At 39.4% G+C, this 13,565-nt stretch overlaps 1 protein-coding gene across 9 annotated transcripts in view; it reads left to right on the top strand.

The window, feature by feature from the left end:
- The window catches only part of LOC138760632 (echinoderm microtubule-associated protein-like 6), a 371,242-nt gene that overhangs the window by 98,665 nt on the left and 259,012 nt on the right, over positions 1-13,565 (top strand). For 8 of the 9 annotated variants that reach the window (XR_011355764.1, XR_011355765.1, XM_069931442.1 and 5 more), the window contains one exon: positions 7,641-7,842. Coding sequence is in view for 7 of the 9 variants with exons in the window: in XM_069931442.1 (XP_069787543.1) it covers positions 7,641-7,842 (202 nt within the window). In the remaining 2 variants the exon portion in view is untranslated. Of the gene's footprint in view, positions 1-7,640; positions 7,843-8,688; positions 8,769-13,565 lie in introns of those variants that run through there. The other variant, XM_069931443.1, reaches the window with a different exon arrangement.

Here is a 13,565-nt window from a genome sequence, read left to right on the forward strand (position 1 = left end):
GTCCCTCCCCACCTACATTCTGGACATTTCATGTGCCCTCCATCACTTCCAACAACTTTCAATTCCCTGAACTTGATTACTTGTATATCCAATCCCTATACACCTCCATACCCCATACCATGTTTCTTTCTGAACAAAAGACCCCAACCAGTCCCCCTCTACCACCACCCTCCTTTAGCTGGCAGACTCATATCCCCACTTTCTCCAAGTTAAACAATATCCGTATGGGCCCCAGTTATGCCTGCCTTTTTGTTGGCTACGTGGAGCAATCCATGCTTCAAGCTTACACTGGCAAGGCCCCTCAACTCTTCCTCTGCTACATCAATGATTACTTTGGTGCTGCCTCATGCACCCATGATGAGGTTGTTGAGATCATCCACTTTGCTGCCAACTTCCACTTCTAGCAACACTCTCCCTTTCCAATATCTCTCTGTCTCCATCTCAGGAGACAAACACTCGTTAGACATCTACAAACCTACCAACTCCCACAGCTACCTTGACTACACCTCTTCCTACCCTGTCCCCTGTAAGGATTCCATTCCTTTCTCTCGATTCCTCACCCAGGATGAGGACTTGCATGTCAGGTCATCAGAGATGTCTTCCTTCTTCAAATAATGTTGCTTTCCCTCTATCACCATCAACTCAGTGCTGACCCATATATCCTCCAATACTTGCCCATCTTCCTTGGCCCCATGTGCAACAAGGACAGGATTCCTCTTGTCCTCACCTACCACTCCACCAGTCTTCACGTCCAATACACACTCCTCTGTCATTTCTGCCACCTACTATGTAATCCCACCACTAGACACATATTCCCCTCTCCTCCACTCTCTGCATTCCGCAGGGACTGCTCTCTCCGTGACTCCCTTGTCCACTCCTCCCTCCCCACCAACAGACCCCTTGGGACCTACCCCTGTAACCCCAGGAAATGCTCCACTTGTGCCTACACCTCCTCCCTCACCTCGGCTCTGTCCACCGCAATAGCATGAATTTCTCGGTGGTCACCCATTTCAATTACCGATCCATTCCCTTGCTGACATGTTTGTCCATGGTCTCATGCATTGCCAAACTGAGTCCACCTGCAAATTGGAGGAACAACACCTCAGGCAGGTGAAAAGACGGTAATTTGCAGTACAATAGAAATACAGCAAAATTGGAGGAACAACACCTCATCTTCCGACAGGGCTCCCTCCAACTGGATGGCATTTCCGACAGGGCTCCCTCCAACTGGATGGCATTTCTGACAGGGCTCCCTCCCACTGGATGGCACTAATATCAACTTTTCTGGCTTTTGTTAATCCTCTCCTCTTCCCCCTCCCCCCCCCCCCCATCACCTTCCCTCAGCTCTGTCTCTCCCTTCCGTCTTCTTTCGTATAAACATGATGATAAATTCTTAACTCATCCCTTATCATATCTAATTAATCCCATTTGTTGGTCTGGATTCCTCCCCCCCAGCCAGCATTGTCTGAATTCTGAGACTTTTTGAGATATTCTGCTTATTTCATGAAGAAGGGCTCAGGCCCGAAACTTCGGCAATATATCTTTGTCTTCTCTGGACTCTGAAAAGACCAGCTGAGCTCTTCTCGCACTTCAGTGTGTTTTTACTACATTCACAGTGACTGCAGACTTTTGTGCTTCACTCAGCTATGTTAAGTTGGCATTTGTTTGAAGAAGCCTCCTGAAAATAGACACTCTATTCAAAGTTAGTTGATTCATGATAGGAAATTACCAGATGAACAGAGAAAAGGGGTCAAGTATATGCTCTTAGTTTCCTTGAAATGCAACATTCCCACTGATTCCTGGAAATCTTCGGGCTATGATTTCTGAAAGTGGAAAATAACTTGGAGGAGCAAACAAAGCCTTTCTTAAATGATGGAAGGAGGGAGTGTAGCACTTCACAAACTATTCACCACCTGCCCTGTCACCCACTTGTAAAAATGTCTGTGGTTCCTATATAGGCTCCAGAACCCACAAAACCAGAGTGAAAGCAGGTCATCCTTAATCATGAGAGATTGCCAAAGAGGGAATACTAGGCATAGAGCTTGGGCAATGTTAGTCTTTGCAAAAGTTTTTTTTTGGAATATTGTCCCGGAAAATATTGAAAGAGTAAAAGTCTAGATATAACAATGCATGAGAATGGGAAGAGGACCTGGAGTATTATGAAGGTGGAAGGAAGAGTATTTTGTGAAGCAAAGTACATGGTTTTAGCTCAATTTAGAGTTTTGCTGGGAAAATTAAATTTCTTTTACTTTGGTTCTCCACTAAATAATGGCTGTGGAGATTATTGGAATTGGAGTACAGTTGTAGCAAACACTGACAATCTTTGCTATTCCCATAGTTAACTGGATAATTTTATTGCTGTGTATTACATGTTATTTATGGTAATGGAAAGGTAGATGTGTGTTGTGTCATTAGCATATGTTTGAAAGCTGTTCACATGTCAGCTATGACTTTGAGTATTGACTGTTGTTAAGGAAACGGATCCTTGAGTAATTTTGGAACGCATCAGGAGACAGATGGAACTTTAAAAGGTGAAAATATTCTGGCTAAGATCAGTTAAATAAGAGCAAAACTAAACAATTTTTTTTTAAACTTTATTTAAAATTTTATGACATGAATAAAATAAAAATTACATTTAAAGAAATAATAAAAAATAAGATAATAAAAATTAGAATACTACATCATTAAACTACACAAATTAACCCCCCCCTATAATTATAACACAACATTAATCATCTAATTTAAAATTAGTCCAACCCTCCCCCCCAATAAAGAGTGAAGAATTAATTAACAATGTTGTAAATAAAATAAAAAAACCCCACTTACAAAAAAAGATAAAACTTAACAACAAAAAAAATTACTAACAACAAAAAAATATCAATACTAAAATAATACCCTTAAACATATATTTAAATCAAACATAATACATGTATTTAACAAATGAAATCCACTTTAAAACTAAGTTCAAGTATTAAAATCATATATCAACCACATATCTGTGATACAAAAAATCATAATTAATAATACATAAATACAGAATTTCCATTAATACCAAGTTTCCTTTATAATTCATCAAGAGAACAAAAACATCCCTTAGAAAAACAATCAGATAAACTTTTTATTCCCTTCCCCTCCCCTTATATAAAAAAGAAAAAAAAAGAAAAAAAAGTTCAAACTCTTATAAAATTCTCCATATTCTTCATTTATAACATCTTCAAAATTCTCTAGCGAAATTAACTTAATTTCATTAAACTCTTCTCCCTCAATGTATTTGTACTTAATTTTCTTCTTTCTCTTCTTATCACCTTTCCCCTCATCTTCCTCTTCAGCTATTTCAACATCCTCAATTTTTGACTTATTATCTTCTGTGACATCATCCTCTTAAAAAAGAAAGAAAAAAGAGAAAAAATCCCCCCCAAAAAAAAGAAAAGAAAAGGAGAGAAAAAAAACCTCCTAATTCCCTCTCAATTACAATTAGAAAACAAAGAGTTTAAAAAAAAAATATTTATTTAAAAAAAAATAATAAAAAAAACCTTCACTTCTTAACCCAAAAATTAAAAAGAAAAAAAAACAGGTCGGCGGTCACAACTACCTCCTCCTGTTTAAACCGCCCAAAGCGGTAACTCCCCCAAAATATTGGGTGTGAGATAACTCACAGGTAGCTGATGACTTCTGAAAACTAGTGCCCATCCAGTTCCCTCTCCCAACTCCCATTTCATTAAACTATCATCATTATTTAAACTATTTAAACTCTTTTCAAAAAAAAAATAAAAGATTTATTTTTTTAAATCAACGTTACCACTTCGATCACCATTGCTTTCATTTCTTTTAAAAATCTGGATCCCACCTTACATCTCTACTCTCTTTGGAGACCTTGAAGGACTACATCGTTCCTGAAACTGCATGATTGGTAGAGACTGAGCAAAGTCCATAACCTCTTTAGGATTGTCAAAGAATTTTGGCTAATTTCCATCCTAAAAAATCTTCAGTACCGCAGAATACCTGAATGTTGCCCTATGTCTTTTTTTCCACAACCGTTCTTTCACAGAATTAAATTCACGTCATAATAGCATAGTATTAAATCTCCATCTTGAAGCTTTCTGAGCATCTTGTGAACTCAAATATTCTAATAATAATAATGAATGATCCGAAACCAATCTAGCCTTATACTCCACAGATGTAACCCTATCCTGCAAATGTGCTGATATTAAAAAATAATCAATTCTAGAAAAAGAATTATGTCGCGAGGAATAAAAAGAAAAATCTTTCTCTGTAGGATTAACTCTTCGCCAAATATCAATTAAATTCAAATCTGCCATCATGTTAATCACTTGGATTGCCATCTTAGACTTCTTAATTACTCTTGACTACTTATCCAATAAAGGCTCCAACACCACATTCAAATCGCCCCCAACTTCACATTAGAGTTCGATTGTCCAAGTAATAAAGACATATCCACAACAAAAGCTGTATCCTGAACATTAGGAGCATAAACATCAAGCAAAGTCCATGCCTCATTAAAGATTGTACAATTTAATTTTAATAATCTTCCACCATTTTTCTCTTCACTCTATAACTAAAATGGTAGATTCTCATGTACCAAAATTGCCACACCTTTTGCCTCAGAATTAAACGAAGTATAAAAAACGTGCCCAACCCATTCACGTTTGAGTTTCTTATCTATTAAATGAGTTTCCTTTGCCATTGCGACCACCGTTTCTTCCATTTCTTCCAGAAATCAAATTCCCTTCTTGCAGCTCTGCCCTCTTTGGAAACCGTGGAGGACTACGTCGTTCCTGGAATTGCGTAATTGGTAAAGACTGAGCAAAATCCATAGCTTCTTTAGGATTATCAAAGAACTTTGGTTGATATCCATCCTGAAAAATCTTCAGTACCGCAGGGTATCTAAATGTTGCCTTATATCCATTTTTCCACAATAATTCTTTCACAGAATTAAATTCACGTCATTGAAACATAATTTCCTGACTCAAATCCGGATAGAAGAAAACACGATTACTCTGAACCATCAAAGGAGATTTGTTTTGCTGTGCATTTCCAATAGCCATATGTAAAATAGTCTCTCTATCACAGTAATTTAAACAGCAAACCAGAACAGGTCTTGGATTCTGTCCTGAAAAAGGTCTCCTTCTCAAAGCTCTATGAGCCCATTCCAATATTAAACCTTCAGAAAACTTATCTTGTCCCAACACTTGTGGAATCCATTCAGTGAAAAATTTTCTTGGATCTGGCCCTTCTATGCCTTCTGGCAAGCCGACAATTTTCACATTATTCCGTCTGGATTGGTTCTCCAAATAATCAACCTTTTTTGCTAAATTTTTATTCTGAATCTGTAATGTTTCAATTGTTTTATTCACATCTTGCAATTGATCTTGTACATCAGATAATCCTTGATCACACATCTCAAGTCTTTCAATAGTTTCAACTTTAAAAGCTCCATAATCAGCCATCTGTTGAGTATTGACATCCACCAATGCATTAATCTTAGAAGTAAGATTATTCATAGAATCACCTAAATGCATCATTGAAGAAAATATCTTATGTTCAAGACTCTTGAAAAGTATATCAACATCAGTAGATCCAGACATGGTGGGATTCTGCTGTTCTTGTGGAATCAAAGTCTCAGTAGACGTTGTTTGAAATACTGGCATCCGGCCAGCCCTTTGTTCTAAAGGCAGCTGAAAACGACCTTCAGAAAGACTTACGGAATCAGAACGGAGCTCCAAGGCCGAATTCTTCGCTTGTTTTCCTGGATTCCCCCACGCTGAGTCGTGGCTTTTTGTAAACAAGCAGGCTCAGATAATTTCGGAAAATATAATTTTTTAACAATCTGTTGATGTTTCCTTTTACTTTTTTTTAACAAATGTACCATTAGGTATTAATTCAACACCTCATACTATTTATAAACTTTTTAAAAAAGTTTTAACGGGCACTTAAAGACAAAACAATAAGTTAGAGTCAGGAGAGGACTGGAAGGCACGTCTGTTCCTTACGCCATCTTGCCACGCCCCCCACTAAACAATTTTTAAATTGACATACTAAGTTCCCATTGTGCAGCTCTCCAAATGCACATTAATCTAATGGGATGTGAAATTTATATCCTTGATAATCTTGCATCTCTGTGTAGTAAGACAAATTAAAAGAAAAAAAGTACTTGAATTTGAAAATAGCTATGCGATAAATTTTCGTGTATGGCACAATTTATATGTTTCATTCTATTCCACGCAATGTGAAAGAAATCTTCACAAAATGTTTATATATGATATTGCACCCTCTCGAATCTCAGTTCTGATACCTGCTTCCCAAGAGCCAATCTCTAGCAGCGCACAACCTGTCTGGGTCTTTTGACCACATTGCCAGCCGCTTGCTGTATGTGCGAGTCCTTCATTCGCACAGTCAACAGCCTGCAGCTGATGTAGGTCCTTCAGCCGCTGAGACCCTTGCTAGTTCGCTGCTATAGTCGCCATCCTGTAGGATTGTTTCCTATACTTTTCCTTCTCAAGGGAGGCTGTTTTTCCAGTTTCTGATGCCCTGCAGTCTGCTGCTCCCCTGAAGTTCTCAACCCCACATGGTATGCTGCCCAGCGCAGGTGCCACCATCTTGGACACAAACTCTGTGGTTGCAGGATTTTAAAACAAAACATGCCGGCTCCTTTAATAGGCTGCTTAAAGCCTGTACAGAGTTGTTGGCATTAGGACTGGGTGGTAGGACCTGCGGAGCAGTGCTGAAGATCAGTGCTGAGTCTCCACTCCCTACATTCCCATATCTGCACTAGTGGCACTACCATGGCACCAAGATTGATTATGATCAGATTAATGCGAGGTTTTTAAAGTACACAATTTCCCTTGTTGTTCTCTGTGCATAATGCACTAATGCAGGAAGGTACTTTTCGATGCAGTGATATCCAACTACATGCATTGCACTTCTAAATAGCACTCTCAGATGTGCTCGATACATTTGTAGTCTGTGGTCAGAACAGGCCACTGATACAGACCAAAGTGCCCAGTGAGGTGGCGGAGTGGCCTGCTGGGCTGTCACAGCCTGCACTGGTCACCCTCCAACATCCCCCACCAGCCAGTCTCCAACAGCCACCCTTGCCCTACTGACTGTCCTTGCCCCGCTGGCCCCTGCAGACCTTCCATGCCCCAATGGCCCCTGCTGATCTCCCTTCCCCAGTGGAGCAGGAGACTGTCAGGTAGCAGGGAGTTAGGTTGCGTGCTGATGGAGTCATTAGCCTGCCCCTAAACGGCTGCTTAGCGCGGCTGTACATTCAGGTGAGTTCGCAGAGCACAATGCTCCACCTGAGGAGAGTTGGCATCGGCGCTCAAAGGTTCTCTCGGTGCATTCAGGTAGGTAAGTATTTAGCCGCAAGGGGATATAATCTTCATCTTTACATAAGGGCGATTGATCCACCTGAAAGGGCTTATTGGGATTCAAATAAATGTTTGAGGAATCCTGATCTTCAGAAGCTAAGATAAAGTCCTTTAATATTTACTTATTAATTGCAACTTCTGTCCCCTAAATTTATAGCAAACTTAATCACATCTTAATCAGAAACTGAACTGATCACAATCCTGTGATAGCACTGGTTATCTTATTACTTTGCTTTCACTTTTTTAAAGGTTTGTCAATCAGAAGTGTTTGTTGGAAAGCAGACCGTATTCTAGCAGGAACCCAGGATAGTGAAATATTTGAAGTGATGGTACGAGAACGTGACAAGCCTCTCCTGATAATGCAAGGTCACTGTGAAGGGGAGCTTTGGGGCTTGGCAGCTCATCCTAAGAAGCCATTGGTTGTCACAGGCAGTGATGATCGATCTGTACGGTTAGTACCTTTCTATGTTCAAGGTCTTATTTTGTTTTCCAGATAGGATAATATAATTTTGCACTGAAACTATTTATATTTTGGGGAAAAAGACACAAAGTCAGGATCTTAACAAAACCAAAAATCAAAGTCATGCTATTCATACATAACCTGGTTCACATGGCAAAGTAATGGCATTAACACAGACTGGGAGATTGCTTTGTTGAACACCTGCTGCTGCAATAGCGTGGATCTCCGAGTGGCCACCCATTTCAATTCTCCATCCCATTCCCTTGCTGACATGTCTGTCTATGATCTCGTGCACTGCCAGACTGAAACACCCCCCCCCACCCCAAAAATTGGAGGAACAACACTTCATCTTCCAACTGACACCCTGCAACCGGGTGGCATTCTGGCAACCGGATGGCATTAATGTCTCTCCCTTCCCTCTCTCCTTTTGCACAGACATGATAAATTCTTACCTCTCCCTTTATCATATCCAATTAACATCTTTTGTTGGTGTGCATTCAGCCAGCATTGCCTGAAATCTGAGCTTTTCTGAGATTTCCTACTTCTGGCTCATTTTGCTTATTCCTTGAAGAGCTCAGGCCAAAAATGATGGCAATATATTTTTTGCTTTTTATGAACATTGAGAAGATCAGTTGAGTTCCTCCAGCATTTTGGTGTGTTTTTACTGCAATCACAGTCTCTGCAGACTTCTGTGTTTCACTCGGTTTATTTCTTGGGTTTCAGGGGTTGAACATTTTCACTGAATTCTTCACTTTGTTTGCACACCTGGATTGAAAAATATTCATTTTTATAATTGTAGTGATAGAGTGCTACCACCAGGAGGAGTTGGAGACATAGTGTGTAGCATCAGGAGAATGTTGTATCTTGGGAAAGCTGTTGCATCTTGGGTAGATTCAAGATGGATGCCTTCACATGAGGTCTGGCATGTGTATGTTCTGTTTCTTAGTGCTGTTTGCTTAGTTAATAAATCTAGTTGTTTTAAAAAGAACCCAAGTTTCTTTATTGTAATAAAATAAACATCACAATAATTTAGCTTTATTGCTCTGCTAATTTTTAAAGTTTTAAATTTAAAGATACAGTACTGTAACAGGTATTTTCAGCCCATGTGCCTCATTGCCCAATCACACCCATGTGACCAATTAACCTAACTAACCTGTACAACTTTGGAATGTATAGGTTAGATTTTGGGTGTGAAAGCAATAGACCTCTCCACAGTTGACATATCCCCTCCCGTACCTTGAAATCAGATTTATTTAATATTGGTATATTTTTTCCAATGTTCAAAATCCTAAAATTGTATATTTATTAACTAAATATTTATGTCTGATAACTCAGGTTTTGGTCTATTTTACATGCAAAAATATGGTTCATTAAATGTATTTAGAAGAGATTATCTGTTAATTTTTTTTAATTTTAATTTTTAAAAAACATTAATTTTAATTTTTTTAAAATTTAGACATACAGCACAGTAACAGGTCATTTTGTTCTATAAGTCTGTGCTGCCCAATTAACCTACACTCCCAGTGTGTTTCAAATGGTGGGAGAAAACCAGAGCCCCTCGAGAAAACCCACGACGCAGACAGAGGGAGAACGTAAAAACTCCTTACAGACAGAGTGGGATTCAAACCCCTGTCCCAATTCCTGGTGCTGTAAAGGCACGACGCTAACCACTATGCCATCCATGCCACCCCATAAAATAAGGATGCAGAAATTATTCACTCCTCTATTTAAAGCTCGAATAAGTGGTGAGGACGCAGTATATTTTTGGGTTTGGAAACATCATTGCATTTGAGAAGGTGGTGATGAGCCAGTAGCTTGAACCACCAGTAGGTCTGGTGAAAGTACTCCCCTAATGCTGCTGAGGAAGGAGTTCCAAGCTTTAGACACAGCATCAATGAAGGAAAAGTGATATATTTCTAAGTAAGGATGTGTGACTTGGAATGGGGTATAGAAGTGGTGTTCCTATGGGCTGTTGGTTTTTGTCCTCAATGGTAATAGCATTCATAGGTTTGGAGGGTATCATTAGAGTAATTAAGGTGAGAAATTGCCGGGGATGCTGTAGGGTTAGGATGCAGGAACCTGACCCTCCTGGTAAATTAATAAAAAAGTATGAAATAAATAATGTTTTAGAGTAATTTAGTTTTTTGTAATTTAGTATATTTAAGCACTGAAACAATACTTTAAAAATGCCTCGAAAAAAGAAAAAATCTCGACAGCCCTACTTGGAGCCCGACTTGAAGAAAAGACTAGAAGAGACTTGAGGCCTACATTGAGTTTGAAGCAAGGAACTAGCATTCAAGCTGTTCTCTGGGTGAGTGAATCTATGAAAGGGCTACTTATCGACATCACTCATTCACAGCAGCAGAGAAATGGTATCGGAAAAGACCCTGGAAGTACACTGCGCATGCATGAGAAGCTTGGGCCTTCAGCTATAGCGTCGGAAAAGGAGGAGTCAGGCTCACAAGGGTCTAGTAGTAAAGAAGAAGATGAAGAACAGCAAAATAAAGAGAAGGTATTGAAAGAAGTTAAGATTTTAAAAGTAAAATAAAGGATGTAAGCAACGTTGAATAATAGAGCTTCAAGGAATGAAAGGAAATAAACAGAGTTTTGGATGCAGTGAATAAAATGAAGACAAAGTTAGATAAGATGGATGGGAAAATAAAAGGTACAGGCAGAAATGCGACATGTTGATATAGTGACAAGAGTGAAATACACTACTACTATTTTGACAATGGAAAATCAAAAGCTTCAATGGGAAGTAGACGTATTGGAAAATTTCAGTAGAAGAAATAATATTAAAATAGTGGGTCTTAAAAAAGGAGTGGAGGAGCGAGACACAATTTCTTTTTTCAAAAAATGGATTCCTGATGTTTTGGGAGGACAGAACTTTGAATACCCCATTGAGATTGAAAGAGCCCACAGAGTTCTTAGAGGAATATCACTTCCAAATCAGAACCCATGTTCCGTGTCAATTAAACTCCTTTGATATCAAGATAGAAGATTTTGAGTCTTGCGGCAGAAGGGGCAAGAACAAGAAAAGGCCCATTTGAGTATGAAGGGGATAGTGTTTCGTTCTACCCTGATATAAGTGCAGATCTATTAAAGAAAGGAAGAGAATTTAATCCAGTTAAGAAAGCTCTTTGGGGGAAAAAGAATATCGATTCATGCTGCATCATCCTGCAACCTTGAAGATTTTCCTGCCTGGAGGTCAAAATAAATTCTTTTTGAATTTTGTGCAAGCAGAAGAATTAGTGCAAGATCTTCAATGAGTGCAGGTGGAATGAAGAATTAGAAACTCAGTTCTTGTTACTGTGTCCTAGATGGACAAAGTTTTTCTAACAGCTCTGAAGGACTGAATAATTCAGAATTCTCTCATTGCAGATTTTAGAAAGTTTTTCATTTATGAATTATGTGATTAATTATCATATGCTAAATATACCGGGGGGTGGGGAGGTGATGAGGTGATAACAGTTACTGGATCATGTGTGTTTTTGTGACCATAAAATAGAGGGAGGTAGTGCTGTGTATTACTTAACCAATAATTGTTGAGTTCTAAGGATGGGTTACACTTAAATCCCAGGGGGACCAGAATCCTGGCAGAGGTATTTGCTAGGGCTACTCAGGATCCTTTAAACTAGAATGGTTGGGGGGAGGGAATAAAATAGTACAGAGCAGTATGGAGAAGGTTAGAATGCAAACAAAGAAAGTTTGTAGTAAGTATTTGAATATGGATGGGCAAGTGATAGAGAAGGGAAATGCTCTGGAAGAAGATGAAGGGCAATTGGCAGGAAAAGTAAATAATGTTGTTATTAAAGATGAGGGAAAACAGGGATTAAAAATTGAGAAATCTCTGAAATTCATATATTTTAATGCCAGGAGTATTGTAAAAAAGGTGGATGAGCTGAAGGTGTGGTTTGATACTTGGAAGTATGATGTGGTAGCGATTAGTGAGACATGGTTGCAGGAGGGATGTGATTGGCAACTGAATATCCCTGGGTTTCGTTGTTTTAGGTGTGATGGAGTCGGAGGGGCAAGAGGAGGTGGGGTTGCATTGCTTGTCAGGGAAAATATTACAGCGGTGCCTAGGAAGGATAGATTGGAGGGCAAATCTACAGAGGCTATTTGGGTGGAACTGAGGAGTAGGAAAGGAGAGGTTACACTTGTAGAGGTGTATTATAGACCACCCGGAGGGAACCGAGACCTAGAGGAGCAAATCTGTAGGGAGATAGTAGATATTTGTGATAAGCACAGGGTTGTAATTATGGGAGATTTTAATTTTCCACATATAGATTGGGAAACACATTCTGTGAAAGGACTGGATGGGTTAGAGTTTGTGAAATGTGTGCAAGATAGTTTTTTACAACAATATGTAGAGGTGCCGACCAGAGAAGGAGCAGTGTTTGATCTACTGTTGGCAAATGGGATGGGTCAAGTGACGGAGGTTAGTGTTGGCGAGCACTTTGGGTCCAGTGATCATAATGCCATCAGCTTCAATGTCATTATGGAAAGAGAGAAGTCAGGGCCAAGGGTTGAGGTTTTTGATTGGGGAAAAGCTAGATTTGAGGAGATGTGAAAGGACTTGCAGGGTGTGCATTGGGACAATTTGTTTTATGGGCAGGATGTAGTAGAGAGATGGAAGTCTTTTAAAGATCAGATTTTGAGAGTGCAAAAGCTTTATGTTCCTGTTAGGTTAAAAGGAGGGGCAAAAGGTTTGAGGGAGCCGTGGTTTTCAAGGAATATTGGAAACTTGGTTCGAAGAAAAAGGGAGGCGTACATTAGATATAAGAAGCATGGAGTTAAGGAGATGTTTGAAAGATACATTGAATGTAAGAGGAATCTTAAGAGAGGAATTAGGAAAGCTAAAAGAAGGTACGAGGAAACTATTGCAAGCAGGGTGAAAACTAATCCAAAAGAGTTCTACAAATATGTTAATGGTAAGAGGAAAGCTAGAGACAAAATTGGTCCCTTAGAAAATCAGAGCGGAAAACTGTGTGTGGAGCCTAGAGAAATGGGGGAGATATTGAACAGTTTCTTTTCTTCGGTATTCATTAAGGAGAAGGATATTGGGAGATGTGAGATAAAAAAAAAAGCAAATTGGGTAAATATGGGGAATATAGAGATTACAAAAGGTGTAGTTTTAAGGCTTTTGAAGAATATAAAGGTGGATGAGTCTCCGGGACAGACAGGATCTTCCCCAGGACATTGAGAGAAGTGAAGGAGGAAATAGCAGAGGCTCTGGCGGTAATTTTCCAAATGTCATTAGATATGGGGATAGTGCCGGAGGATTGGCGCATTGCGCATGTGGTTCCGTTATTTAAAAAGGGTTCAAGGAGGAAGCCTGGCAACTATCGGCCTGTAGGTTTGACGTCTGTGGTAGGTAAATTAATGGAGAAAATTCTTAGAGATAGTACTTATAAACATCTGGATAGACAGGGTCTGATCAGGAGCACTCAACATGGATTTGTGGGAGGAAGGTCATGTTTGACCAATCTGATTGAATTTTTTGAAGAGGTGACTAGGAATGTGGATGAGGGTAGCGCAGTGGATGTTGTCTATATGGACTTCAGTAAGGCCTTCGATAAGGTACCACATGGAAGGTTAGTTAGGAAGGTGCAGTCTTTAGGTATAAATTTTAAGATAGTCAAATGGATTGAACATTGGCTGAAAGGGAGAGGCCAGAGAGTGGTAGTGGATAATTGTCTGTCAGGTTGGAG

This window comes from Narcine bancroftii, chromosome 4 (assembly GCF_036971445.1).
Source record: "Narcine bancroftii isolate sNarBan1 chromosome 4, sNarBan1.hap1, whole genome shotgun sequence".
Taxonomy (NCBI): domain Eukaryota; kingdom Metazoa; phylum Chordata; class Chondrichthyes; order Torpediniformes; family Narcinidae; genus Narcine; species Narcine bancroftii.